The 13331-nt window shown below is 33.3% G+C and overlaps 2 protein-coding genes across 2 annotated transcripts; one reads left to right on the top strand and one right to left on the bottom strand.

Annotated features, from left to right (window-relative positions):
- The first annotated feature begins 4168 nt into the window (after window positions 1–4168).
- Window positions 4169–6100, top strand: LOC133308596 (LRR receptor-like serine/threonine-protein kinase FLS2). The gene has a single exon (XM_061509237.1). It carries the CDS (start codon window positions 4169–4171, stop codon window positions 6098–6100), a length of 1932 nt encoding a protein of 643 aa, XP_061365221.1.
- A 612-nt stretch (window positions 6101–6712) lies between these two features.
- LOC133308598 (uncharacterized) lies at window positions 6713–11822 on the bottom strand. Its single transcript, XM_061509239.1, has 9 exons — window positions 11633–11822; window positions 10629–10709; window positions 10135–10524; window positions 9486–9621; window positions 9162–9324; window positions 8780–8908; window positions 8412–8606; window positions 6941–7063; window positions 6713–6820 (listed from the first exon to the last, which is right to left on the bottom strand). Exons 1-9 carry the CDS (start codon window positions 11820–11822, stop codon window positions 6713–6715), a joined length of 1515 nt encoding a protein of 504 aa, XP_061365223.1.
- Window positions 11823–13331: the final 1509 nt, after the last annotated feature.

The following is a 13331-nucleotide window of genomic DNA, read 5'->3' as shown; positions in this document are numbered from 1 at the left end:
TGCTGTATTTTTATATTGTGGAATTTAAATATTTGATTGGTTACATGACTTATTATGGACTGCCACGTTAAATATAAATTATATTATATATTAAAAATATTATTTAATATCAAAATATATCCTGAAGTATCAAAATTTAATTTTTTAAAATTAACGTGTAGTATCGTGTCGTGTATCCCGTATCGGTGTCGATACAACGTAGGTAAATACTCCTTTACTTGAAAAGGAAAAAAATTGAGACTCAAATGTGGATAAAATAAGTAAAGTTAGTTATTTCTTTTTTCAATTTTGATAAACGGACGGGAATGTAGGAGATATTTTCCCCGAATAGAGGCAAAACTTCCCTAGCAAGCTTTGTGTCAAAGTCTATCCCCCACCCCTCTCATATTCGAGAGCATTTTCAGGATTACTCCCGTACTAATTAGTCGACGAAACTATCATTTAAAATGAAATTACATATTATATAATTCAAAAAATACATAGTTATAATATTAAAGTTATTTTTTTTTATTTCTCTTTTTAAAAAACATGTCAGCTAATGTATTATGCTCCTACTGGTGGGTTAAAAATACGACATTAGTATTGTAGCTTTTTTCCTCAGAAAAGGCTCATGTTAAAATTTATTTTGATAAACATTAAATAGATGAGATCTTTACATGAAGTCAAAGCAGAAAAATTCATTTTATTGTGCTTATGTACCATTTTTTTCTACTTCATAAATTTATAAAACATTGGTTTGCTCCTTGAGCGTAGTATCCAACCTTATATAAATTTCTTTTTGGTATTTATAATGAAGAATACCAACCTGAGATTTATGGTTACTGTTGGGCCGAGATATGCTCGAGGAAATGTGGGAGCAAAATACGTGGGGAGCAACTATTTTCTACGAGGAGCAATGAATCATTAAAAAAAACAAATCTATCCAAATTGTGTAAGCGTACGCATCAAGTAATATAGGGTTTCATATAAGCACCATATTATCGTCTTCAGAGAACAAATGTAAAAATTGCGTTTAAAAGAAAGATAATAAAGAAATTAAAGAATGGCTAAAAGTAAGGAGCACTCGTTCTAAGTCAGGATTCACCAAGGAACACTTGCTATCAGCTAGTTAAACAAAGTTAACCAATCTAAATAGAATTGAAAGAGGATTAGAATTGGAACGTGAACAATTAACAACAAACTTAAGAGCAAAAAAATTTCGTCAGGAACATTGCACAAAAAGTAGTGTAGCAAAGGAAACAAGATCAATTGTAGCATTCTCAATGTGTCAAATGATTGGTAAAATGATGATTAAGATAGATAAGTTCAATAGAAAAGAATGGTACGTCTTGGGATCAATATTTTCACCCTCTTGACTGTTCCTATAATATCTTATGAATTCAGAAATGAACTACGCTCCCATCACCCTCATGAACTCATTTTTAAAAACCAGTTCAAGAACCGAACCGTTTTCGAACCGAACTGATTTTTATTACTTTATTTCTTTAATTTTTCTTGTTTTTTCTTTTTAGAATAGGGTAGACCCGAACCAATTCCGAACTGAACCATTTTTGAACTGAACCGAATATGTTTTGAACTGAAACGAATCGGTTTTGAATCAAATCGAATCATTTTCGAACCGAACCGTTTAAATCAATTCGGTTCGGTTTTTCAAAAAATTCAGTTCAATTCGATCCATGCACACCTACGGGTGTAAATGAACTAGGCTTGCCTACAGGGGCCTACGACCTAACCTATATTAGGCCAAACTTGGCCTATTACAAATAATAAAATAAAATAGGCCTAGACTTTTTAAAAAACCTATTTAGAAAACAGGTCATAGGCTTTTTTGTACATATCTGACCTATAAGCCTACAGGCTGGCATATATCATATTATTTATTTTAAATAAATAAATAAAATTATTATTTTAATAATTTTGAATTATAAAGTAATTTTATTTTAATTATTCTTTTAATTGTTGAATGTTTAATAGGCTTAAACAGGCTAACAAATCTAGGCTAACGCTTTTATTTTTTAAACATAAGTCAGGCCAGACTTGTAATTTGGGACATACACAGGCTAACAAATCAGGCCAGATCCGATCTTGGTCAATTTAAGCCAAAGCCTAACCTATTTACACCACTATGCACACCCCAATTTTCAGTATTGGGCTTAAGTGTAATAATAATTGGAATAAAATAAAGGACTTGAAATCCAAGTGTGCAACTTAACCCATCACATAATCAGAGAAATGTTTGGGCTGCCCAGTCTTCCTTTTCTCATTGGGTCCGTCGAACGTGGGTTGCTGAGTTGGGTGCGGGTTCGTCTGGCCCGCAACATCATTCCCTAAGGGCATGTTTGGTGCATAGTATAGGATAAGACCTGATAGTATAAGGTCTGATTGTATAAGACCTGATTGAATTTTAACACTATCCAGCGTTTGATATAATATTGTACAAAATAATATATTGTATAAGATAATATCATCTAGTATTTGGTAAGGCACTGTATAATACTATATAGTATAAAAATAAATTTTTAATAAAAATATCCTTTAATAATGAATTTATATAGTTCTTCAAAATATATCATATAATATTAATTTTTATAAAAAATTTATTGATCAGTGTCCAAAACAAATTAATTTTTATAAAAATAAAAATATTCAATATTTTAAAAATTAATATATTGAAAAATTATTAAAATATTAATATTAAAATAATATATTAATTTTTTAGAATTACACTAGTCAACGAAATTAATACATCAACCTCTTATCAGGCCTTATCCATCTCTCTTAGGTCGGATTAAGTTATACATCGTTTCAATGTATTAAGGGATCCTGCTGTATAAGCTTATCCTATACGATGGTCACACCAAACAACTGAAAATGTCATAACGTATAATATAAGCTTATACTATCAGGCCTTATACGTCACACCAAAAAGGCCTTGAAGTGTAGCTCCTTCTCAACTTACATCTTTGAAATTTTTTCCATGACTTAATTCCTGAAGTTTGATTTGAAGTGAAATCGTTTATTAAAAGAGAGTTAACTTGGGGCACTAAAACCAAACATTGGTTAGATTAATGATAACAATGATTTTGCTTTCTGTAACGGTAAGATTATGTGCTTATGCTTACATTGCTACTTGATTCTACCAAGAAAAGTTGCAGCATAACATGTGATTGTGGTCCTGCGGAGCATACACAATTACCTTTTGATAGCTTGTCTTTTCAACCATTTGACCAGCAGCAACAGATTCTTAACAGTATTTGGTGAAGAAAAGAACCTGCGAATACTTCTTCTAAGTTATGAGCTAGAAAGAAATGCTGATCATTTTGATCTTTTCCATAAAAAGCATGTTCTCGCGAGTCTAACCTTAACAGCTTGTGACTTGTGTTTGTGTTTGTTTGAGTCACTATTAATATCATTGGTACTCTAAATTGCAATAATATGCATAAAAGTATTCACCACAAAAAAAAAAAAAGCATAAAAGGGTGCAGTGAAGGAGTAAATAAGGCTGACAAATTTAAAATACCTCTTGGAATTTCAAACCAAGGACATAAATTAAGTCTTGAAGTACATAAAATTTGCAAAAAAGGAACCGTCTTCTGAGGTCACAACATCAAAGTACGTAGAGGAAGAATATTAAAATAACCAGAAAGTTGACAAACTTCCAAAGTGAACAACTACGAAACTGCCACCATCAACAGATTAAACCATAGCAAGGGTTTGGTCACCTGTTATTCTTTTTTTTATACAATATTGACAGTGAGGTTATAACCTTTAAAATATGAAAGATTGGTTTACAACTGCTACGTTCGAGATGCAGCTTCATTCTTTCAACAAATGGCTCCTACATCTCTGGAACACACATTGGAGCAGGTTTAGTTCAATATTAAAAAAACCTGTAGAACGAGATTTCTGCCACTTATCAAGTTAATCAGGTGGGATGGGCCAGTCTTTGAATTCAATGGCTCCAAGCATTATTAAGGACATCATGACCCAGCGACACATATGCTTTTCAGCATAAAAAAATAGGGAAAAGTGATCAAAAAGAAAAAGTTAGATCTTGAGCAAATACTTTTTTTTTTGTTCTTATCTGTGCCTTATGAATTATTTCTCAAAATGAAATCCAAGCCAACATTCTTAAGAGAGCAGAACCACCTCCATTTGCTAGAGCAACATGGATTATCAGCTGCTACAGGTAGTTGCACTGTTGACTGTAATAGCATTTGGAGACACAAGTTGGTCCATTGAAGCTTGTAGTCCCAATGAGTTGGAAGCTTTGATGAGTTTCAAGAATGGAATTCAAATGGACACTTCTGGTCGCATAGCAAAGTGGGTTGGTCAGAAATGCTGCAATTGGGAAGGTATTGTATGTGAAAATGCAACCTCTAAAGTGATAGAGATCAATCTCCCAGGATTAATTTCCACAGATAATGATTTATTTCAAACACAGATGATAGGGTGGCTTTCACCTTCTATAACTCTCCTCACCTCCATTGAAGTCATTGATCTTGGTGGTTTAGTTGGTATTGGTGGAACAATTCCACAGAACATTGGTTTGCACCTGCCAAAGCTCTACAAGCTCTCCCTTTATGGCAACAACTTAACTGGCCAAGTACCAGAAAACATTGGAGAGTTGCAAAACCTACAAGAACTGTCTCTGCAGGAAAATAGGCTTTCTGGGTCTATCCCTATGAGCATTGGAAGCCTAAAGAATCTCAAAAGGTTGCTGCTTTATTCAAATCAATTTTCAGGTACCATACCAGACTCACTTGGGAATTTGATAAATTTGGTTGAATTGGATGTTCATGACAATGCTCTTACGGGTAATATACCCAATAGAGTTGGTGAGATGAAGGCTATTGAAAAGCTTGATCTTTCAAACAATTTGTTAAGCGGGAAGATACCTTCTTCACTGACCAACTTAACTGCCATTTCAGTTTTGTACATTGACACCAACTATCTTGAGGGAACCATCCCATTTCCCTCAAGATCTGGTGAAATGTCTTCCCTAGGATTCTTAAGACTCCATAATAATCACCTTGTTGGAAATATACCTTCCAATATTGGCTATCTGGTATCTCTTGAAAGAGTTTCATTATCAAACAACAAATTTGAAGGAGCACTACCATCTAGTTTGGGCAATTTGGTATCATTGACTGAGCTTTATCTCAGTGCCAACTTCTTATCTGGCCAAATACCAAAATCAATAGGCCAACTTTCTCAGCTCATAATGTTGAACATCTCTAGAAATTTGATTGAAGGGCCATTGCCCCAAGAGATATCTTCCCTTCAAAATCTTCAAACACTTGATCTTTCTTTCAACCATCTGAATCTCTCTGCCATCCCAGATTGGATACCAAGCATGTCATCACTTTCCAGCATTTACTTAGCAGGTTGTGGAATCCAGGGTCAAATTCCAGACATTTTCCAAACAACCAATAATCCAATACAGGAACTGGACTTGTCAATGAACCTTCTGAGTGGAAGCATACCATCATGGATAGGAAGCCTCAGTCAACTCTACATGTTAAATCTCTCAAGAAACTCTTTCTATTCATACATCCCTGATTCTTTTAAGAATTTGCAAGATTTGGGTGTTCTTGATCTTCACTCAAATAGGCTAACAGGCTCCATAGCTGGAGTGTTTGACATGGAACAAGGTAATTCTGGGAGATCACTCACGTTTATTGATCTTTCTGATAACAACTTCACAAGTGGAATTGAGGAAATTGGTGTAGGAGGGCAACGTAATATTCAGTTTCTGAATTTGTCTCATAACCTTCTGAAAGGTAGGTTACCAAATTCCATTGGGAGACTGAACTCTATTCAAAGTATGGATTTGAGCTTCAATGAGTTAGGGTCTAACTTGCCAGAGGAGCTGGCAAATTTAACCTCATTGGAGAGGTTGAAACTGCAGGAAAATCTCTTCACTGGTAATATATCAAACGGATTTCTCAAGTTGATAAAGCTGAAGGAATTGAATTTATCTGGCAATCTTCTTGAAGGGGAAATTCCATATGGTAAACCTTTGATTGACTTTCCTGAGAGTTCTTATTCTGGAAATAAAGGTTTATGTGGAAAGCCTCTGAGTCCTTGTAAAGTTTGAGTATTGTCAAATGCAGTGCCACTTAAAACTAGTCTGGCTATCATTCTGAAGCATTTGCTTTTTGTTTGGTGTAAAACCAGAAAAATTGAGCATTCACTTATTTCACTAGGAATATGTTATATCTCTTATTTCCATTAATTCTTCCACGTTCCCTTCTACCAATAGAAACTAGAAACATGGATCTTCTGTATGCAAGTAGCATTATTGATTATTGTGTATCTCATTCCCCAAAAAACATGGAAAAAAAATTAGGTGCTTTAGAAGCTGAGTATAAAAAGTATCATAAAATTTACTAATAACTTAATGATAATTGTGGATCATTAAAACATTTAAAAACCTGATATTTAAAAAAGTATCTTAATTTCCTAGCTAGAATAAATTTGTTTAAAAAATGAGTAATTGTGTGGATGGACCCTCCTGTCCTTTATTTAAGGGTAGGTCCACATTTGAATTCTTGTGCCAGTGACCCATCATAATAACACGCTTGTTTCCCATCATTCATGACAAACAAGTTTAACCTCTACACCAACACAAACAGATGCCACATAAACCCATCTTGAAATGACCATCATTAATCATAATAGTAAGATAACAAATGCTTTTGCAACTATGTTAAAGGGGACCATGAGTTAGCCCCAGTTGCTGGTAATTCATGTAATCAATGCCGTTTAGCCTAATGCAACATAAAATCTGCTCTGGAAGCTCCTCTGCTTTGTTCCCCTATTTTATGATGCAAATATGAGAAAAATGATCAGTAGGAGCTTCAGAACTTTTAGCTTCTATGCATAAATTTATCGAAAGGAAAATGTATTTGATTTTGGCATTAGAAAAACTACTTGCCTGAATAGTGAGGCCAACATCTAGAACGCAAATCTTTAATCTTTCTAGAAAAGCTTCAAAACCTTTCCTTGAGATATAACTGAATCTATGCATATCCAAATCAATCTCAAAGTAATTTTCTCCCTAAAAAAAAAAAGAAGCATATTGGTTATTTTATTCAAAAAGAAGATTAGAAAATAAGGTACTGCATCTGCATGTGGATATCAAGTATCTTTTGAATGAGATGACACCACTATAAATTGCGGGCCAAAGATAAAGGTACCATACAGAAACAACCAAAATTGTATTATAATGAATAAACCAGAGGAAGGAGGCCACAGAAAGTACAAAGGGCCTCTTTGATTTCTATTTCCAAAAACAGTTTTTTAGGTTTAAGAAAAAATAAATAAATAACTTGTTTTATGAAAATGACTCAAAATAATAACTGGTTTTTTAGCCTTTAAAACCAAAATTAAAGAAATGCTTAAAGACATTCTCAAATATTGCTTATTGGTTGTACTGCACATGATATAAGGTTTTGTCCGGTCACCTCCTTATAATTATGTACTTTGGGAAGTACATAGTTATAATATTAATATTTTTTTTTCTCTCTTCAGAAACTTGTCGAGTGGCATGGAGAGAGAAAAAAAAAACAACTTTAATATTATTATTATGTACTCCTTATAATACATAGTTATAAAAGGTGACAAAATCTTATATCATGTATCAGATGAACCCTTATTGGTTTTATTGTTTTTGTGGAGGCAGTCTTGTGATTACGAAGGTTCATTAATGTCATTCTGGTAAATAAAGCAAACTTCTTTTCAACTTTAGATTGAAGTCTTCGTCACCCTGTTAATCCAATGGTTCCTTTGTCATTTGAGAATTGAAGCCTCACATCAGCAGCAATGGTTACAGCATAGGGGGAGAGATGATCAAGAAAACTCCCAATAAAATTATCGTAACACAGCTTTCGATCCAATTATATTTAAACAAGTTTTCTTGTTCTCTAATTTTCAAAATCAGTTTTCAAGATTTGTATTACAAAACATTTTTTAAGAATAGAAAAACAAAATCAAATCCAAACAGGCCAAAATATGTTCACTTTTAAATCTTTAAGTAGTGATACACAATTTCATTTTCTAGGTTTGATGATCCTTTTGAGAATTAACTCCTAGATCAACTCTTACATTGAAGAAATATCCTGGAGGCACTAATTGTCATAAAAATTCATAGAACTGACATGGATATTGACACATACAGGATCAAAGGACCATTTTATAATTAAGACAACATAAATCATTCATTGGAGATATTAAAGATGGTATCATATATGAGATTGTGTGAATAAATGGAGATATAAGAACCATAATGACAGTTAGTGATAGTAATGCATGTTTGCACTGTCTAGAATAATGTCAAGTATTGTTCATCATCAGCATAGTTATAGGTCTATTGAAAGAAACCATTGTATAAAGACAGTGAAACTTACTGAGTAAAATTCATGTTGCGGCCGCGAAAGAACAGGTTTCTCATTGTAAGCCTGCATAAGCTTCCGTTCTGCTGCACTCAAATGAAGATCTTCAAGGTTGACAACACGGCCCAATATTTTCAACCTTTCCCGAAAGGGTACAACTGTATCTACAGGAAAACCCTTTACCTTCTCAACATCATCATCCATCAATCTCTGTATAAAGGCATAGACACATGTTACTTCATCAGAAACACACAAGAAGTCAGCCACATTAAGTGATTGAGCTTCCACCAAATTAACAGACATACAGAAACAATCAAGGAATTGAAGAGGATGTATTCTGTGATATTAAAGGATAAACTGAGTGCATAAATGCTCCATCTTACTCTCACGTTTTCTTGAAAATGCAGTGGAAGTTCCTTGGAGTAACTTTCAGAAAGTTTAAAGTACAACACAAAACTCATTCCTTCCCCATCAGTTTCACCTTGAAATAGTGTGGCAGGGTAAAGCGGAATCTGATGCAGCCACAAAAACATTAGTACATATGAAAAAAAGAACCATTAAATTTTTTTTTATCACATAAAAATCTGTAGATAAAAACATAGAAGAGGTTTATAGAAATTTCTAGTGACAATGTGCCACGGTCAGGCAAAGGTAAATAGATAGATATGGATTAGAATGTAGCTAGGAGTCCACTTTTGGTATTAAAACAATTCTTAGCAACAAGGGTAAAAGGATAGCTATATTTTAGTAGAAAAATAGGAGTACCTGAACATTTACAACAAGTATGGATGGAAGTTTCCCAGAAGAACTAATAACCGGAAGTTCCACAAACCGAGCTATATGGTCTACTTTTTGTGGAGATAAGAATACATCCACACCAATTGGGTAGTATGCAGAACAGTTTGCAGCAAAGTCTTTTTTCTTGTCCCTGCAATAAAAATAATTTGAAAAAAAAAAAAAGCCAAGTCAAACATAATTTGGTCCATGGATATGCATGTAAAAATCTAAATATAACTGCATAGTTTACACTATTAAGGCATTTATTTACACTTGATGTATTCTTAAAACAAATAACAGACAGAATCTTACTTAAAATAATTTACTCCTCGAACTTTAAAAGTGCTTGGATCAATGTATGACCAACAATCAAGCATTTTCTTCTCGCTTGGACAAAAGGGTACCTGGGAACCAGCAATTGGTCTATGTAGAAGCGTCTTTGAGGAAACTGAAAACAATAAAAACAAAAGAAAAAGGGATAACAAACATTATTTACTCATTGTTGCACTATATGATGAATTCTTCAGGAAAAAACAAGAATCCACAAAACCATCTTTTAGCATTGTGAGGAGAAATTAGGGGTGCATTTGGATGAGCTTTGAAAAAAATTGCTATGACATTGTTTCTTTTAAGAGTTTTTTTCCAATTTATCCAATTATCCAAACATTGGTTAAAAAAGTTATCCAATTATCATAAAAAATTTAGACATATTTTTTGATTAAAAAAGTTTTTTTTTTTCTTTTAAACATAATAAAGCTTAAACACACAGACCCTTAATCTACATTCTATATGACAAAATGTAGTTTTTCTTGTAGCTGTTAGACAAGACTTTGAAGCTGAATCATAACTAATAATGTAATATATATATATATATATCAAATGAGAGAGTCTCATGGATGGTAATAATTCTGTTTCAAGAATTTCAACTCACATAGAGTAGCATTCCCTTGTCCTTCCCTCCATTTAAAGGAAAGTTTCGGAGGAGCCTTCTTCCTTGAATTATAAGGACTAGAACTTGATCTCCTTTTTTCACTAGAAGGAAGGGTAGATGCAAGACATGGCAAACAATTGTTTGGAAGAATCCCACAGTTGTCCAAAAGTCCATCATCTTTGTCGGAGCTTGCTCCAACTATGGAAAATTCATCAAGAAAAACAGGTTCATTTACTTCATTTACACTTCCATCACATTTACATTGAGAATCCATGACATCGAGATCAAAAAATTCAGCATCCGAAATTCTGATAGCCTCGGAGATATGTACAGAATATCCAGTTGATAACTCCCCTGGTTTATGCACCTGATCGGTTGAAACTCCGCGGTTGGCTTCAATCCCATTCAGAGATACCACATCTGCAGATATCAATTGTATTTAACCATGTATTGGCAAAGGTTAATCCGTGAAAGCATAGAAAGTAAAATTAAAACATATCTAAATTTAAAAAACATCAAAATACCATCAGGAACACTAAGGTAGTCATCGTCACAGTCAGAGTCAAATACCGTAGCTGAATCAAACCATGCCTCTTCAATAGTTCCTGCAGCCATAGATTAACATTCCAATAACATCCAGAATTCTGTGAAAGGAAGTACAAAAAGGAAATACCAGCTGATGGCAATATGGAATAGATCTACAGGGCTAGAGAACTGAAATGAAATCCAAAGAAATAGATATCAACTTGTTAATTCAGTTTCCATTTCCAAATTTACATTTAAACTTCTTCAGAGGGTTAAACTAATACTATTCTAACATTCTGATTCAGCAAACACTTGATGTCTGTGATGATAAGGACCTAATCCAGTAACCAATGCTTAGTTTTAAGTACCACTTCCACTAGAAGGCTTATTATGTTCATTCTTGGTAAAAGAAAAATTGCATTTCAACACCTCCCTCCATATAGAAAAGAAAACATTAGTTTAATCCAATCTATTAAAAACCCGGCTAAGCCTTTTAACATAGCATAAGCACAAATGCAGACATTATATCAAAGTGAAAGGAAGTGATTTAGTATGTTTCGGTTTTAACTTGGACTTTAATAATATGATTTCGTCCTACTACAGCCTCTTAATCAATTATTCAGCTATCATCAGAACTAAAAATCAAACAGAATGTCTCCACACAAAAAAAAAAGCAAAAAAAAATCAAACAGAATTGCTGCAAACTTCTATGCTTAAGCAGCACAATTATTAACATCTATCTTCATTAGTCATTCAATGATCATAACTTTTAAAGTACTTAATAGTTATCTCAGTCTTCTACATCGCATAACTATTCCATTACATGCTTAGAGATAAACTTCATTGTCTCCGCCTACAACAATTCCTAACCAAAAGCATAAAATCAAATAGCAAAATGCAATTATAAAACACAAACATCATTCTCTTATATCATTTAAAACCTCCCATCCAAAAAATCATTTCACAGAAATGTAAGTCAAAAACAAAAAATAAAAGTATGAACCTTGGATAATGGGGTTGACAAAGGAGCTATCAGGCAAGCCAAGCATATCAACCTTGTCCAATGATCCCTTGGAAAACCGAGAATACACTCTTCTTCTGAGTCCATATCTCTTCCTCTTCCGAAACTTCTTCTTGGAGAAGCTCAACCTCCCTCCCACACACCCTTGAGTCGTTGACACACATGCCCCCATAACATAAATATCTCTGCCTCTGATCACTCTGATATACACAAGAACATATAGATAGAGGTTGGTTAAACAAAAGACAAGAACATTAAAAAAGAAAAGGAAAAAAGAAAAAAAGACACAAACCTTCTAGCAACCTTTTGTTTAAATTGTTGAAGTTTGCAGAAAGAAGTTCAACTTTTTTCAGCACCCATCATAATGAAGTCCATTAATGACATAATAAATATTTTGAATAGACTTTCGTAACAAAACTTAGAACAAAAAAAAATAAAGTTAATTACATTCATTTATTACTCCTCGAATAACATGTACCCAGAAAACAAAATTTGATAAAGTTTTGAACTTTATCTCCTTTTGTTCAATTAAAGAAAAAGCAATAACCCAAAATTCTTATACAATCAGGGTAGTTGTTGAATGTTGGTAGCTCAAGGCATCAAACTGGTGACACGGGTTGGAGAAGGTGGAATAAATCTTTGGCGCTATTGCACCAAGATTCAGTGTATCTCATCAATGAGAGCATTACATATTATATGAGAGAGAAAAAAATTGTCAAGAGAAAATAAAACTTTAGCTATCATGTAATATTCTTATTGATGGAATGTATTGAATCTTTGGTGCTACAGTAGCACCAAAAATTTGTTCGAGAAGGTGAGGGTCCACGTAGTGGAGCACATGCCACGTGGAGATAACCGATTGACCAAACGTATGGAAGACTAATGCAGAGTTTTGTGGACCAGCTTTCGAGTGTGTTGTTTGAGAGTACTTGTTAGCATAATAAATATTTTCGTGTTGCTGGGGGTGGCTACTGTACTTTTGGCGTTTATCTGACGTCGTTTAACACTCTCATGTAAAGGTTTCAATATCTTAATTAACGTTCGGACATGGGTGTGGACGTGTGGTGAATCCAAAAATGTCTTATAGTACCAAAGCTGCGTTCACAACCTTTTTTGTCAATACAATTGGTTCCCCGAGGCTCTGAATTTTTACATTTTCAGGTAAAACACACTTTTCCGTGATGCTAGATAATAACAGTCAGATGAAGTGTGAGAATTTCTTGGCTACTCATCGCCTAATAAGAAATTTTTATTTTTTTTAATGAATACCATTATGGCATTATATGCTTATCAACTCAGTGTATATATATTTTGAATAACAAAACTTAGAAAAAAAAATTACATTCATTTATTATTCCTCGAATAACATGTACCCAGAAAACAAAATTTGATAAAGTTTTGAACTTTATCTCCTTTTGTTCAATTAAAGAAAAAGCAATAATCCAAAATTATTTCAGTAATTTTGTTTATCTTTTTATCATAAGTATTTTACTGAAATACTTTTCGTTAATTCACCTAAAATTACGTAAACACCTTTTATTAATCAAAACGACGTAGTTTTTGGGGTAGCTGTAGATAACTTTATCTAAAGTGATTGTAAAAATGTTTACCCTTATATATATATATATATATATATATATATATATATATATATATATATAGGAGTTTACATTTCTGCAGC

The sequence above is a fragment of the Gastrolobium bilobum genome, unplaced genomic scaffold, assembly GCF_033153095.1.
Source record: "Gastrolobium bilobum isolate Gb01-03AN ecotype WA unplaced genomic scaffold, APGP_CSIRO_Gbil_v1 utg26554, whole genome shotgun sequence".
Taxonomy (NCBI): domain Eukaryota; kingdom Viridiplantae; phylum Streptophyta; class Magnoliopsida; order Fabales; family Fabaceae; genus Gastrolobium; species Gastrolobium bilobum.
This window is presented reverse-complemented; position numbering and strand designations above follow the sequence as displayed.